The 17,934-nt window shown below is 31.9% G+C and overlaps 1 protein-coding gene across 1 annotated transcript; it reads left to right on the forward strand.

Annotated features, from left to right (window-relative positions):
• The first annotated feature begins 14,599 nt into the window (after window positions 1-14,599).
• Window positions 14,600-15,804, forward strand: LOC135134650 (uncharacterized). Its single transcript, XM_064063381.1, has 2 exons — window positions 14,600-15,211; window positions 15,263-15,804. The coding sequence occupies exons 1-2, from the start codon at window positions 14,703-14,705 to the stop codon at window positions 15,774-15,776; spliced, it is 1,023 nt and encodes a 340-aa protein (XP_063919451.1). The 5' UTR covers window positions 14,600-14,702; the 3' UTR covers window positions 15,777-15,804.
• Window positions 15,805-17,934: the final 2,130 nt, after the last annotated feature.

Below are 17,934 nucleotides of genomic sequence, written 5' to 3' on the forward strand. Positions count from 1 at the left end.
TTTGAAAATACTGAATTTCACAAATATTTAAAAACTTACTAACATTTTCCCGAGGTTTGTTTATTCAACCTTAGAAGAATTAGAGATGAGTTTCTTAATTTCTTAAAATCATCGCCTCTGTAATATCTACATCGACACCTTAGCATTAGCTGGAGATAGCTTTCACGATAACTCAGTGAAAAAAATCTATCCTGTCAACGAATGACGGTAGGACGCATAATATTTTTCAGTTCAATCTTGACACCATAAACGGAGAAACTTTAATGCATTAATGTTTGACTAATGTTTAAATCACATTCATCGAAACAGAAATAATTTTAAATTTGTCCTACTGGTTTCTCAATAATGGTTTCAGCAACGAAAATTATTTCACATTGAAACCATTTTTACAAACCACGTTTCACACACTTGTTTTTGAATGTACATTTAAACACTGGCACATCGTTTTAAGTATTGAAACTGTGGAATCATAAAGTTAATTTTTAAAATTTCAAAATCGTTTGTTTATTTTAAAGTGCAAATTCAAACCAAACTCATAAGTATATAATTGGCAGTGGCGGCTCGTCAGATGAGGCAAGTGAGGCGGCGCCTCACAGCATATATCTTAAGAACAGATTGACTTAACTTATAATTAAAAAAGAGCTTTCAATGCATTTTTAGTTACAAAAATATGTTGAAATGGCAAATCTGTACATGATTTTTTATTTTTACGCTTCCTGCTGACATTTTCCGTTGAATACCGTAGGATTTATGCCCCTAGTTCTTTAACTGAAGCGGTCAGAACGTCGGTTCACTTGAACCAGCGAAGCTCAATCACAGACACGGATTTCCATGGTTCAGCTCCTATGCTCCTACACATGCGTTCGCTCGGAACTGAGGCGATATCTTCGGTGCTTCTCGGCCAATTTCGGCGTACTCATTAAACCATTTTTCCATTATTTTACAGGACGGTAGGGTTGCGGGGTGCGTGGGTAATTAGCATGAACGTGAATAAAAACCCACGTGTTGGTGTTTTGTGTTATTGTCTCTTTCATAGGTACAGGTGAGTGAAAAATGAATCCCGAGTACGATATCGTCATGTTGCTTCTTGAAACGCCGTTTTCACGGCTAAGCGAGCTAGAACGTCGGCAAATTTTGCTAAATATCGAGCAGTCAAAACCGTTAATTCATTTAACTTCCATTGATAAGCGACAGAATCGTCAGTACTCCAAGTCTTTTAAATCAACTTGGTACCTACGAAACATATAAATGGTTCTGCCGTAATATTTACACAACATCCCGGGATATAACGATTTAAAGAATTTCATCCGAAGTGCAAAGTTACATGAAAGTTCCAAAGTACACATTAAAAATTTCATGGACTTAAAACGTTTAGAAAAGAACACAACAACTATTCCCGAATCCCTCCAAGAAAGTGCTATTTTCAACAAAATTTTGACTTGTAAAAACATTGTTGATTCAATGTGTTATGGGTGTTATTATTATTATTATTATTATTAGGACCTAGCACTGACCCGGGAATGACCGGTATTCAGGCAAGACTTCTATCATTAGTAACTAGTAAGACAAAGTAATATTACTATTATTGTCAAACTTCTAGTATCGCCTCACTACATCAGACAGTCACGAGCCGCCACTGATAATTGGACCCTGAAAACTTCATTTAAATAATTATACTTTAAGTATTTGTAAGTTGTTTCACCCCTTTTTAAAGTAAATCGTGTCTATAAATGTCTTTACCATTGAATTATGCTATCAGGTTGATTATGTTTCTTTTTTTAAAAATAACTCATCGAAGTCAGGTCGATATAAACAATTGCAACATTTTATTAAAAAAACAAAATTTTAATACTAAGTTAAAGCAACAAGTTTTAAGCGCCCTCGTATTATAGATACCTGCTTATGAAATTTTACAACAACTAATTGTTTAAATTCAGCGGACCGTTATAAAAGAATTTTACATAATAAATGCATATAAAAACGTAAAATCGACTCTCTTGAATGTTTCATGTTTATAATAAGCGCAAACAATGTAGAAACAACCAGTTTTTCAGGTGATGCTTACACATTATTTCAACGCGAGACAAATCCGGCAGATGTGCTTTAGGGAAGGAAGCTGAGCGCTTTGCCTTTTTGTTGCTGGACCAGTTACCGACTGACCACTGTCCACTTACTTGCATAATCACATCATTATAATTAATACAAAAAACCAGTCTGAAAAACCGTTAGAAAACTTTGAAGAAGGGATGCTGCTAGCATGAATTTATTTAGTTGGCTTTTAGTGGTGAAAAGGCTAAGAGGTTGTGATTGTGAAAAGTCGTCGAGGCTTTAATTCTTTGTAAGGTAATTAATAAATACTTTCAATTTGTTGATCCTTATAGTAAAGGTTTGAAAATATTCACATAGATGGCGGTTTACCGGCAAAGGGGTTATTATCTATACTTGTTTCAGTTTTCTGTAAAGCGGTTACACATTAACGATGTTTGCTTTTATTTGTTACTGACTTCTGAATTCTTTTGATTTCTGGTAATACAAAAAACGTGGATTAAAAATTGTCTTTAACCATATTTTATTAAATATGAAAATTATTTGCTTCTTAAAAGCAAACTAGATATTGGAATTATACAATGTAACGATTGTTTAATATAGTTTATACTTTTTTTTTTCTTACACTACATGGAGATAACAGAATTAAAAAAATAATGTTAGTTTTTATTCAGTTAAAATTTATGAAACACTTTTATAAAAATATAATATAAATTTATACAATAATGATTAATGCAACTTTTACAAAATAATATACCTAAATATACTTGTTCACGTACTTGAAATTACATTTAAAAAAATCAGAACTACGGAATATTCAGTTTTGTTCAAGGTGCGACATCTAGCGAAAGGAAGCGTAATATAAACCAGTTACCATTACAGGACACAGAACACAAGCTACGTGAAATGAAAACTTCTTTTCATTATCATCTGTTGATAACTATAAGCAAAAAATTAATCGAGGATTAATATATTTATTTATTTTTCTTTAAATAAAGATAGGTTTAATGTTATCATAAAGTGGTGTTCCACAGTTTCGTATTGTAACTGTTAACTCTTTAAGATAGTGATATTGATAACAGATTCTTTTTCAAAATTGTTTATATGAATGTCCTAAGAATTTATTTTTTTTTTGTTTCGTTATTATGTTTACTATGCGTTACTATATTCGGAAACATATCTACCGTAAACACAACAATAACATTTTTATAATTACATTTAATATTAAATAAAGACCCGGGATTAGGAATAATGTATGCCGTGATTGAGAAAGTTTTTTATTTAAAACAATGTTCATTAAAATCTAATTTAACGTCAAATATCGTTCGTGGGCATTTAATATATTGTATTTATTTAGAACAGAAATCTTTTTATTAACGTAGAGTCATCTTACAAGTTTTGCTGTTGCATATACTAAACTCACTTGACATTCACCTAGTAAAACTTTACAGCTCCATTGTGGCAACAATACAGTAATAATCCTTGCAGTTTGGGTCCATAAAGCTTACAATAGCCAGTTTGATTTATAAGGATTGTTTGGCTTAAGCCGTTTAAATTAAAAGTTATACTAGGTGTATGTCGACTGAGTTTAGTATATATTTTATTTCAAATCTCGCTATAGCACTACATTTTGTGACAGAAAACGGAACAAAGCAAGGCAAAAATGTCAAAAAATCTGTGAGGTAATTCATAACAAAGTCCATAAATTTAAAGACTGGCAGGATTAATAAACAAAACTGAATGATAAAATTCAAAGTAATACAAAACAATATAGTGTACTCAAATTTAAAACATACCTACTTTGTCAGGGTCTAAAAAAAATGTGTGCCGCTATGTAAAAATATCGAAGTTCTGTGTTTATTTTTTAATATTTAAAATATCAAATTTAAAACAATAATTATAATTTGTGTCATGCAGAAATTTGCTTTGCTGTTCTATGGTAAAGTGTGAATTGAAAAAGATATGCAAAGACTGCAGGCATTCATATTAAGAATGTATTTAAACAGGTATTAATATTTTAGATACCATAAAAGTTAGAATATTTTATCTTATTATAAACGTATCTTCATAAATTATTAACATTATTACTAAAATGCATTTCTGTACTTATGTAATAAATAAACTATGCAAATCTTTCACGAAACGTGATGAATGGTCTAAAACTAAGTAATTTCGCCTTACAAAAATTTTTAGCAATAGAATTATGTTTAAAGTCTGTGTCACAATATTTTGTGAAAAGAGAAACATAGGTACGCGTCTTGTAATATCACTTAAATCAAATCAAAAATTCTAAAACGTTACAATTTTCAAACATCGATATTTCAATTTTTTTATCCATCTTACATTATTTTTGTTCTCTTTATTAGGATATGTCTATGAAAAAAATAAAAAATAGCAATTACTATAAACTTTAAATACAGAAAATTTTTAACAAAAAAGAAACGGGAACAAAAAACAGAATAAGATGCAGTAATAAAATATAGGGTGTTCCATTTGAAAAAATAAACTGTGGTTAAAAAGCCTAAGAATATGTAAAAACATATAGCCTTAAAAACAGAACATTCTGTACAGTAGAAAATACTTTTAATCAGTGGCGGCTCGTCAGGGGAGGCAGGGGAGGCAGTGCCTCCCCTGGAAAAATTGACTATTAATTTTTGTTTCAATATCTGTTGACTTCAAATATATTTTAAAGATACAGCAAATAACTTTTATGGAACACTGTGATTTATTAAAACGCGTCTTGGTAACATATTTTGAAGTACGCGCTTTCGACAGGAATAAGCGCTGATCATCGCCGTGTAGGCCAGCTTCAGACAGAGGCATGCCTCAGATAGACGGATATCTTCAGTATGATTAGTCAGTGGTGCTAATATGTTTTTGAGAAAGACAATAGTCATCAGTGCTTTATCAAAGCGCCAGCGGAGGCACCAACGCCTACCGTCCCTAAGCCAATCAGATCAAATTTTTTAATCTCACGGTGAAACTGCACAATGCTGAACAGGGATGCTGAATGCATTTAGTGTGCATTTAGTTGTGCGTTAATTAGACGCGAGGAAAGGTGTTCACTGCATGTGCATTGCCAAGGTTATGTATTAAAACTTTTAAGTTAACTTGGAAACAGTAGGACAATAAAAATGTCAGTTTTGCAATGCTGATGGCAACATAAGAATCTATAATCTCCAGAATTTCTTATAAAGTTTAAATATTTAACCACGGTTTCCTTACGACGAACAAGTATGTAGGTATGTTAAAGATTTAGAACTTCTCATGCAGATTTGAGCAGAATTTTATTAATTAATTAATAAGTATATTTAAATCAGCCCTATATCATATGAATTAATATTTAATGCTAATAAAGCAAATTCTGTAGTCTTTAGACCTTCTCGTTGGTTTGTGTGAAGCAGTTAAATGTATTTTATTCGAGAAGTGTATCCATATAGAAATATGTTACTGACTCAGAGCTAATGTATTGTTTTCATAAAAACGAATAAACAATCTGTCTTTTAACAAAAGTAATTGCCAACATGTTAATTAATACCTGCTGATTTTGAAACGAAATTGTTGCCTCACCTAACGAAAAGACCACGAGCCGCTACTGCTTTTAATGTATGGTCCTCAAAGAACTGTACCAGTTTAGTCTTTAACTTTTTTTCTATTTCTAATAACAATTAATGAGATATCGAGGAGCACCCGCTTAGTGACTCTCCCTGTATATAATTTTTTAAAAACGTTTTCAATAAATAAACAAAAGCTTTTAACAAAACTCGGTTCTTTAATTGTGCCTAAACAGCATAAACTATATTTTCGAAACGAAATACACTAAATCTAAACGTCTATTGTTTTGTGAAAATCCTACTAGTGAACTATCTAATTAAAGAATGCAAAGTTTGAAAAAAGGACACTGTAAAAAAATGCAATTTTACCACACGTAATTACCCATATTAAAGAAGTGATTTTACCATAATTTTCAGGTAAAATAAAATTTCATTTGTGATTTTACCTTAATTTTAAGTTGAAATTTTATTTTACCTAAAAATTGAAGTAAAATCACCTCTTTATTTATGAATAATTATTACATACACGTAAGGTAAAATTACACTTTTTCTGTACAGTGTAAGTCGCGGAAAAGGAAATTGACTGCGTTTAAAAAAATGTTTAGAGATTTTTTTTGAACAATAAAAGAATAAAAAAAAGTCTCCCATTTTAATCTTTATAGTTCATATTTTCTAAAACGAAAAAATAAGTCTGTCCGGCAACACTCTCTTTTACCCTATATAGGTACGAATAAAATTATAACAACGTTGTTTAACTACAAGTTATCTTAAGTCAATTAAGCTATGTTTTGGAATAATTTTGGCTTAAAATTACTATTTTAACAGACACAAACGAAAGAGGTTAACATTCAAGACAACTATTAAAGAATTAACAAAAGATATGCAGACTACTGTTTAAAAAAAAACTGTTTGTGACTACCTTGCAGTTAATTAATTTGAACATATCGTTTTTCTGCATCATAGGTATATGAATAATTATAATAACGGTAAATGTCAAATTTTCGTACATTATTAAATTAAAAAATATGACACAATTGCAAAATTGATTAATAATAACGATAAGAACATGAAAATATGTTACGAATAAATGTATTTTTTGAAATAGGTAGATTTATTAGTCGTCGTAATTTAGCTTCCCTTTTATCTATTTAAACTAATTATAAGTAGGGGAAGGGGGCCTAAAGCGGGCACTCTCTTTAGTTTTGGCGTTTCAAAAGATGGTGCGCCCTAACCGCGCGGACATAGTGCATCCCCCCCCCCGCATACTTCACATCAGTCGCCCGGGTCTCCTGCGAGTACCCAATTATGTGCTGTGATAAATAAATAATTTTCACATGATTTTGAAAAATATTGCAAAGTGCGTCACATCTGTTTTTTCTATGTTTGTGATTTTTAAGCTAAAAATGAAATTCGTTAGTCAATTTGTTTTTATCCGGCTGCCATAAGGTAGCAGTGAACTGCTACTTGTCGCATCATTTTGAGTTTAGATGTTGTTTGCAATTTTAAATGTCGAAATGGGCAAAGCGGGCAGGGCAAAGCGGGCACTTGTCCGGTTTGTCCTTCTAGTGTATTTACTAAATATCTATAGTTGTTTCGAAAAGAAGAACAAAGGCAATGTGGAGTCTGTGAAACAAATTATAAAAGAAGAACTTGCTGAAGATAAAACGAAGTCTAAGAAGTGAAAAAACCAAAAAGAAAAAGACGAGATATATCGCTTTAAAAAAATTATATTTCGAATTACCAAACTTCGGTCCAGGGGACCTCCATATTTATATTCATATCTAGTCTACAGTTTTTACAAAAAAAAAATTATAAAGTTGAGCAACTTTTACATCACACTTTAATCGGCACATTGATGCATTTTTTGACGAAGTGCTGAAGAGGCTTGCATTTTGAGATAGAAGGTCCTCTGGGGAAAAGTGTCAGCTTTCTTTTGATACCATTTATAATCCTAAAAAATCCATGACTGAGGTAAATAACTCTCCAAAAGTCAAAATCTATTAAAATGAGCTTACTTAACTTCTGGTTTGGTTGCAGACTTCAGTATTTTTAAAATGCAGTTCCGGAAACCCCGACAATGTTTTCAATGTATTTAGTATAGAGCGAAACCGAACCAGACGCCAGCCTTAACCATTGCCTGGTTTGCCCTAGCTGAATGCCCGCTTTAGGCCTCCCCGTAGGGCAAAGCGGGCAGTTGTAAAGATTTAGTTATCTGCTTCTAACTTTTTTTTTAATAAACTTTCCTCAATTTTAGTTATGCATCATTGAAAAGGGTTAAATCAAGCATTATAATATAAAAATTTAAAGGATCTAGATTATCCATAAACTATTTTTTTTTATATTTTTCCTTATGGTGCCCGCTTTGGGCTCTCTTCCCCTATATTTTATGAAGCTAAGATAATTAATAATAAAATATTCACCACCTGGATATCTTTATGTATTATACATACATGCACTACTTAATTATCTTATTTATTGGCATATTTTGCACAGTTTCCCCCAAACATCTCTAAATTCACCCTTCACATAAATCAAATAACTGTTATTTCCGGTTTCAGCATCGAAAATTCTACTAATAAATCAAATTTTCTTAGTTTGAGGCGCCGCGACGTCGACGTCAATAGAATATGCCTCCATCTGAGATCCACCTCGAATTCATCACACTAGTGAGAAAATAACACTAAATATCGATTTTAAAAAGAGTTATTTACAATGTCAACAAAAATGTTATGCGTAAAAGTACTTCTATATTTCCGATTTTGTTCTCATTATTTATTATCACACTAAAATTTCTTATAGAACTATTAATGTTCTTAAAAAATGTGACACCATAAATTTTGAGGTATGTTTAGAATAAGAAGAAATCGTAGAACAATTTACATGCAATATACATCTTTTTCTTCTGTAAACGTACAAAAAAATTATACATTTGAACAGATTACTGAATTGAGTATTATGATATTTATCCTATACTAATATTTTGAAAATCAATAAAATTAGATGGAAATTTGAAAAATTTACAAATTTTGAAGAAGAATAAATAAATGATTTTTTCCCTTATACTATCTATTTATCTTTTTCACTAAGGTAAAATACACTAACTTACATAAAGTTTTTATCTATAATCAATTACCATGGTTTCAACGAATTGCCGTAAGTAGTTTTCATAATTATTTCGTTCTGTACAATATATTTGTGATCAGGAACTGAACTAAATACTAGTCTAATAATCCCCCAAGTTTCATTTGCAAATTCCTGGTAGAAAATTAAGTAACACGACCAAAAGTTTTTAGCACATAAATCCCTATCGCCAACGTTAAAGTTTTCTTTCTGGCATCAATCAGAATAAAATTAACTTTGATTTGAAATTTAGTAGGTGTAGAAATATTTAGAAATTATTTTTTCAAACACAGTAGCATGTTACACAAATATCTTCAATTTCAAAGTAACAAAGTTAATTAGTTGTTTTATAATATCTCAAAAACGCTACAAATTTTTTCAGTTCTATTTTTCTACTATTCTACGGTGGCACAAAATGGCGTCACTTTTTTTAATCTGATCTAACCTTTTGTAGGTTCCAAGATCGCAACTGTGAAAACGCACCCACAATTACCATGATTGCTTCATAAATAAAAATAGCAATATTTGTGTATAAATCGATATAACAGAGTAAATTCTAGACGTGCTTGGCTTAAAGATGGTGCTTTGCTCACCCTCATTTCCATCTCCGGCATCTTATCTAACCCTCGCCTTATTGCACCCCCCGATTATGAAGGGCGTCGTTCATCTTACTGTTCATTCCTACTGATTATCGTCTTCAAACGACCCCTTAAGCATATGATTCATCTGTTAATAACAGACACGAGGGTCGCCGTTAAAGCAATCTAAACACTTGAAAGATTTAGTTTACTAACTAGGAGATTATATCCATTCAGCAGAGGCTTCTTCGAGAAAATCTCTGCATCAGTATTGATAAATTTCCGTCAAAAACAGTTGTTCTTGGCCAAGACGTCAGCATAAGCAAGCTGTGGTTGTCAAAGCCTGTTGTTGACAAATGCAATGAAGGGAAGTCGCCAGAGACGTCGCCTGGAAAGTAAATTTAATTACATTTCAACACCAAGAAACGATCGGGAGGTTTTATAGCGGACATTTCTGTAACAAACAACCCAATTGAGGCAAACATAAAACTGCGCAAAAAGCATCACAGAACTAATAAAAGTCGACGAAAATCTAGAAGTATTGTAAAATATAGCCACTTTGCTTGAGATTTAGCCAAGTCTCAAGCGAAATTGATCTTTAAGTGTCGGGATATAAGGGTGCTATTAAAAGTGTTTTCTTTATGTGGGGTAATATTTCCAATACATAAACCCCTTTCTTTGGCAACAGCAGCTGTGAGGGGGAAAGAATGAGATTTCAAGGAACCCTCGCTCCATTTTCTCAATGTTATAGCATTATGGATTGTCAGGATTTTCTGCAAGATAAACAAAAATATGTTTTATACAAAAAATGTTTTTACACCGAAAAAGTGTCCAAACATAATAAAGCCAGTTTTTTATGAACTTGTATAACCTGTTTGGTCGGAACAAGTACTTTTGTTATGATCGGTCACAGATTTTATTCACGAGAGATGAACATCTGTCTTTTCAACGTGCGTGGACCCAAGTGTTGTAACGCAGCTTCTGCGGGATTACTAAAGCTAACAGTAGTTATATATTCGTAAAATTTACTGGCGACATAAATAAACAGAAGAATACTATTCAGGAATGAAAGCAGAAAGTTGAACGATGGGAGGAGTTGGAACAATAGTATAAGTAGAAATAAATGAAAAAATGGTCTATTATACATACTCAATACAAGAGAAACCTGCTACCTACTTCAGAAGTAGCATTTTCTACCAGATAAAGCACTTGTTTTTTATTAAAAAGAGAAAATCTTTATTTATTATCAAAAAAACTAAATAAAAGCAAAAGGGCGGAAAGATATAGCAATTGAAATAGAAGGGAATTAATCGACCAAAGGCGCCATGTTAATTATAATATACACTATCTATTGGTCAGTGTTTCGCTTCTAGAATAAGCTTTTTCAGGGTTGGGAGAATTTGTTGTCATGAAATTACAAAATTAATTGAAATAATGTACTAAGGTACGTGAAAAAGAAAATACTTTATTTTAAGGGTTAAAACAGGAGGCACAGCTTCTTATGAAAACATTGATTTAATCTTAAAATTGAATTTTAGAAAGCTTAAATTACAATAGTGGTGGGACATTAAATGATAATTTTATTTTGATGTAGAAAATTAATTGCTATTTTTCTACTTATTTTTGTACAAATCTAAACAGTTCCCATAAACGCTGCTCAAGTCCTACTGCTAATTGGACCGTGAATCAAAGCACTGAGATTAAATGCCGAGTGATTATCAATGTTTGTGATTTTTTTTGTCAGATTGGCGATATATTCAAAATATTATGATGACATACCTTATTGATAAATTAAAATTTATGGCGCGTAGTCAGTAGCGGCCATCTTCTCATTATACATCTGTAAAACGCGCTCATGTCAAAGCTGACAGCTGTGAATTGACATATTAGCATTGCTACCAATAATTCAGAATTGCCAACACAAAAATGTATTTACGATATTCTTGTATCCACTAAAATTTTGTAACACAATTATGAGGGGTTGGATGACACAATAGGGCTAGTTTACAACTGTAAAATGACTTGTGCTGGTTAGTCTTTGGTAAGAATATAGTGGTTATAATTGAGAAGATTAAAACCCACAGAAAAGAAATAACAAAAGAGTATATGTAACTAGTAGAACATAAAATTACTGCAAAAAATACAATATAAAGGATACTATAATATTTACACATAATAAATAAATAAAAGACAATAATAATCTAATCACTTCAAAAAACAAAAGTGATGAATTACCGTTATTAATCGTAATTATAATGTTGTGTGGAGGCGTTTTCATAAAAGTTTACCACAAGCTCTCAAGGTGGTAGTTGTATTTTCTTATGCTTGGCCTGAGGTCGCCCTAAATCAATTCAATTGAATTAAAAATTACTGTACTATCTACATACTTTCCGAGCGGCGTTTCATTAGCACTAGGGTACAAAAAAACAGGTCTCCCATTTCCGTCTGTATATCCGCCGTCTGCCCTCTGCTGTTTGTGGTCTGTCACATGTGTCGATTTTTACTTCCCGAGCGTAAGCAAAGGAAGTATTGTAATCGAGTCCGTCGGCCGACTCTTTACTTTTACATTTTCTCGATCTTTCATGACCCCTAGAAGACGAAGAAATAGGTGTTCCGTTTCTGTCTGTCGGTCCGTCTGTCTGCCGTCCCGGATTTTATTAGACAGATCTCCGAAAGTACTGGGCCGATTGTTGTCAAATTTTGTATTTATATTAGGTATATCATGTAGCTCGTAAAACGCTAACCAAAATTTGTCTAATCATGCCCACCACTAATGTGATGACGTCACTTCAAAATTGTACATAGTAATTGGGTTTTAGATTGTATCAAATAACCTAGTCCTACACATGTAGCTTATGACTCCGAATTGAGATTTTAGCCGAAACGTCGAGATTTTTGGAAAAAAAACCAAAATTATGAAACAACATTTTGACATTTAATTTGGAATCTACAAAACCGAATGCGTTGAAATCTTGCAAATGGTTTACAGTTATAATAAGCATGAACAAATTTTAATCACAATATTTTAGTTATCCCTTCCAAAAAATTGATGACGTCACCCCAAAATTTTGCTGAATAAATCTTATCTAAAATGTACAAAATATGATGAGTCTCTTCTTGTGATTTATCAGTCCATTCATATTTTTTGAGTATGCATATACGGGGTGACCCAAAAAAATTAATGAATGCGTGAATTTATTTTATTGATTTAATCAGGAACTACAGAACCTAATGCTTTGAGATTTTACAAATGTTTTAAGGTTATAAAAAGCATAATAAATTTTTAGTTAAAATATATTTGCCTATCCCCTCCAAAAAATTGATGACGTCAGCTCAAAAGTTTGCCGAATAATCCTATCTAAAATGTACAAAATATGATGAGTCTATTCTTGTAATTTATCATTCCATTCATATTTTTTGGATTTGCATATACAGGTGACTCAAAAAAAAATGAATGCGCATATTTATTTAATTGTTTTAATCAGGAACTACAAAACCGAATGCTTTGAAAACTTGGAAATATTTTAAATTTATCATAAGCATGGTAAATTTTTTATCAAAATATATTTGCTCATTCCCCCTAAAAAATGAATGACGCCACCCCAAAATTTTGCTGAATAAAATATGATGAGTCTCTTCTTGTAATTTATCATTGCATTAATATTTTTTGGATTTGATTATACAGGGTGACTCAAAAAATTTAATGAATGCGTAAATTAATTTTTTGCACTCATGATCTTTTTTGATGGCTTTCGTGCATTCACCAGGGTGCGGGAGTTCGAACTTCCCGCACACGTGCATTTTAACTTCCCGTTGCCATGGTAACCTTAAAATACTCGCGTAGTGTCAACATTGTGATGTGTTGACGGCGCCATTGTTTATAAATAACTCACAGTTAATTTCTTCAGTTTAAAGGTTTATTCGTTGCAAAAAATATTGTACACAACACGTTCGTGAGCCTGCTTCCCGCATTCACGCAAATGCGGCACTCCCTTCGGTCGTGCCGCAAACAAGCGTTCATGCGGGAAGCAGGCTATCCCGAACTAGTTGTGTAAATTACTATTTTTGATTTAATCAAGAACTACAAAACCGAATGCTTTGAAATCTAATGCGAAAAAAAAACATAATAATAAATGCAGTCATCACGTTTTCGACAGCGAGGAAAGTACTGTCTAAACTCTTTAGACCAATTTTTGTACACTGTTTTGGAAATATTTTTTTCCGTGGAATACGAATTCTAAATGTATTGACAGGAAAATAACGTTCAGTCTTTTCAAAACCGTACGGTTCGCATTTATTAAAAAAAATGGCCAAACATTACTTCGACAGAACTTCCCTGGGCCCTAAAGTGCACTCGATCAAATATAGCTTTGAAAAATTATCGAATTTAACTTTTAGAATGTAATTTTTTTTAATGGTGACTCCTATGAGGTAAAATTAATATATGTGTGGATTGTTAAAGTGCATCGTATGCATGTGTTTCTAGTGCGTTTTTCCATATAAAAATTCTTTTATGACGTCAGCAATATTATTAATAACAGTAGCATATATTATTTTTCCAAAAAATCTGTATGTCTAGGGTAATAACTAATAACTTAAGATGGTTTTATAAGTCACACATGCAGGAATATTTTATTTTATAAAATTTAAATAACATTTAGGTACTCAGCAAAATTCTAAGATGAGGTCATCAGTTTTAAATGTTGATCAACGATTTGCCATGTTTCCTATAACCTTAAAACATTTTGAAAGAAATCGAGATTCCTAAGGTAAAAATTCAACACGGATTCATAAATTACAAGTGGAGGGGTATGTTAGGTTATAACATTAAAAAAACATTTACTAATGATAACATAATAATCGGTCCGGTAGTTTAGGAGATTATCAGTTATAATATATTAAGTGCATCGCAATGTTATCGATAATTTTGAGCAACAATAACTCGAATGCTTGTTGCATTGAAAACGCACGAGTGCTTTAGCACGAGTGCATTTTTCTTAGGCAACAAGCATGAGAGATTATTGTTGCTCAAAATTATCGATTTCATTGTGATGCACGCAATATATTCAACAGATTATTGCAAGAACAAACATTTTAAAAATAATTTTATAATGATTTACGAAGTAGTTTGGTGTGCGATACTATGGCGACGCAAGTAAATAAGAACAGCCATTTTGCAAAATTTGTGTGGGTTTAAAAAACCATGTCCAATTTTCGTTTTGGTCGTAACACGCCAAAAGAAATTGATGATTCTATTACAAACATTACGCCGCTAAATACGAAGAACTCACGAAATTCAATCTGGAGGCAATTTGAGAAGTTTTGCGGTGAACGCAAATATGTTTTTGATGGAAACACTTCCACGGAAAAACTAGCATTCATCCTCAAAGATTGGGGGTACAATATGAAAAAAGTCGATGGTAATGACTACAAAGAAGCAGTAATAAAAACGATGTGGAATGTAACGGCAAAGCAGTTGCAAGAACTGTATTTCAATAAATTTGGTATAAAGTTTGATCCTTTTGTTGACCTGGAATTCAAGGGTAGTAGAAATGCACGCGACGCAAAACGCCGGAACCTACAAATACAACCGGAAAAACGCAAAACTAGTTCCTCAATTTTGACTCTAGAAGAATACAACAAGATTCTAAAGATTTATAACGAAGACACGCCAGATGGTTTACAGAAAATGTTTTTTTATGTGGCTGGATTAGAATTAGCTTGGAGGGGATGTGAAGGTGTTAACGTTACTATCAAACATTTTAAGGAAGAAAGTGATAATTGTGGTTTGCCTACGGGGCGAATAGAATACAATTGTATTTTTTCCAAAACAGCTCAAGGAGGTAGCCATAAATTAACAGACAGCAAATGGCTTGCAACAAACACCACAGATCCTAGAATTTGCCCTGTTAGGTAATTAAATACTGTTTCAAATACAAAATAATAATTATTTTATTATTTAAGGCTCTACAAAAAAATGCTGAGCAAGAGAGGTAAACATATAACCACCGATCGTTTATTTTTAACGCCAAATCCTGCATGGAGAGAACCTAGTTCTGTAGGATGGTTCAAAAATTCACCCGTTGGAAGGAATGAAATGGGGAAATGGACAAGAACCGCCGCAGAAGAAATAGGCATCGACATAAAGAAAAAGAAGATTAGTAATCATTCATTACGGTCAACTGCAGTGTCGCAACTTGCAAAAGCGGGAGTCGGTGAAGAACAGCTTATAAAGATTACCGGTCATGCCAATACTTTCTCCATCAAACCATACCTTCAGCTCGATGGAGATCATCATTATCAAATGATTGACAAATTACGCGCCAACTCAACGGCTATGGAAGAGTCTAATAACAAATCCACAAATTGCGCACCGTCTGCTTTGGTACAAATGTCTAAAAATATAGTTACTACTTCACCAAGCACACAAACCCCTGTAAATTACTACAACTGTACCATAATTAATTACAATTCTTAGTTTCATAATTAAATATTTGGTTAGTAACCTCTTGTTTTTTTTTGCAATTAACTGGTACTTGCTTATCTTATAGTTGGCACATCTGGCTAGTGATAATTATCGGTAGTGGTAATTGCACAGTGTGCAATTATCACGTAATTGTATGCTGATTGGTTGAATTTACAAATATTGACGCGTTTGATTGGTCAGTTGACATCATGTGACATGTGAGTGCAATAATCTGTCTAATAAAAATCGACACAGAAGTCAGACAAACGGAAACGAGAGACCTATGTTTTCGTACTCTAGGAGTCATGAAACTTCGAGAAAACATAAAAGTAGCTAGTCGCCCGTTGGACTCGATCACAATATTCCCTTAGTTTACGCTCGGGAAATAAAAATGAATTTTTTGATATTCGACATCTTCTATTTTTCCAATTTTCATTTTGTCCCTTCTGCTTATCGCCTATAAAACTTCCGACCGTTTACTTTTCCTCAAAAAATGTTACCACGATATGACTGTTCATCTGTAATTTAAAACATAAGGCTAAATGTGAAACAAATACTCGTACAACTGCTGCAAAAAAACTTACATGTTATTTTAGGATCTGCGTATTAGACTTGTTTGGAATTTTGACGAGGTCTTGATTTAGTGATTACAGATTACAGAAAACTGACTAAAATTATTTCATTAATCCTCCCTAATAGTTGATGTTTTGATCTCAAAAGGTTACGTACCTATAAATGTTTATTAAAAATATAGCAGTTCAAATTTATCAGTCGCTAACGAGTTATATAAAATTTAAACTTGAACTTTCAACAATTGTTCTAAATAATTATTAATAATAAAAATTTATATACTCCCTATATTTGATAAAATTGTTCATTGTAAAAGTTTACAAAACACGTTATCTTAGAAAAATTGAAGAAGCTGTTAATAAATATCTGATTTTACATTTTTATATATTTGGCGTAGGTATCACTTTATTACCATTTTGTTGAACCAACTATACATTCAAGGAAAAGTATGGATATAATTGTACTAACTGCGCTTACGCATGGTTACATATAGTTGCTCAAAATAAAAGTATTCTTTATTTATTTATTACTTTTCTAAAGAGCAAGAATACCAATACAAAACGAAAAAGGCAGAATAAATAAATAATAATAAATCCATGCAACGCCGAAATCTAAAATCATGGGTTGTTTGTAATCAATAAGAAAACTTAAAATTAATTAAATTAACTGATCTAAAAAGCAATAACTCTTATGCCGTTATATGCAACAGAAATTGTACCACGAATGACGTGTTTACTAGATATTAATATACATGGGTACATGATGGTGGTCATCAAGTTAGCCTTAATTTTTCGTAAACATCCTGAAGTATATCTACAATAAATCTAAAATTTTATCGATGATAGATGACAACGTGGAATGGTACAACTTAACCTCACTTTTTCGTGTAATAAAATGAGAACAATTTAAATGCGCAGAAATGTGAAATAAGTCACAGCATTATTAAAAACATTTCAGCACAGAAGAAACTATTTCAGCATTTGTAAAACTGAAACGACAATAAATAAAATAATGGCAGATTATTTTTTCTATTTGCGCAATAAATAATGAAATTTAGAATTATTTAATTAAATTTGCTCATTCGTTAAAATAACTGTTTCTTTAATAAATCAATTTGTATTTGATAAAAAATAACCTAGCATTTCAAATGTTCCGTAAATTACTAAAATGTGCATTAGTTCATAGTAAAGTGGGCATTACACTCCCACTCTTTAAAAAACGTGTCATGTGCTTCATTTCGCGCCAGTTCGGCAGGGAAGGAATCCGCCCTTGTAAACCCAAAAAAGCATTAATTATTATTATTCAATAAATTAAAAATGTAAATTAATTGAGTTTTTTAATGAAAAAATGTTTATTTTAATGTTCTTTGTTAATTTTTTCAAAACTTTTAATTTGTTTAGCTACTTTTTTGCTATGAATACCTTATGTTTTTGTTAATTTTGTATGCATTCATAAAATACATTTTAATACAGCAGGTCTATTTTTCTTTGTTATTTTCTATACAGTTTCAATAATGTACGCAGTACAGAAAATCATTGCCCAAAACAATAATTTTATAATTCCAATTTGCACTTAATATAATACACAAAATGCAAAAACT

Source organism: Zophobas morio, unplaced genomic scaffold (assembly GCF_036711695.1).
Source record: "Zophobas morio isolate AGI-343-1 ecotype UQ-CSIRO unplaced genomic scaffold, CSIRO_AGI_Zmor_V1 ptg000023l, whole genome shotgun sequence".
Classification (NCBI taxonomy): domain Eukaryota; kingdom Metazoa; phylum Arthropoda; class Insecta; order Coleoptera; family Tenebrionidae; genus Zophobas; species Zophobas morio.

Bases quoted from the DNA above. Each gene is read 5' to 3' on its own strand.
- LOC135134650 (XM_064063381.1), top strand. From the start codon at position 14,703: ATGAAAAAAGTCGATGGTAATGACTACAAAGAAGCAGTAATAAAAACG. The intron at 15,212-15,262 runs GTAATTAAATAC...TTATTATTTAAG, and splicing joins CCTAGAATTTGCCCTGTTAG to GCTCTACAAAAAAATGCTGA.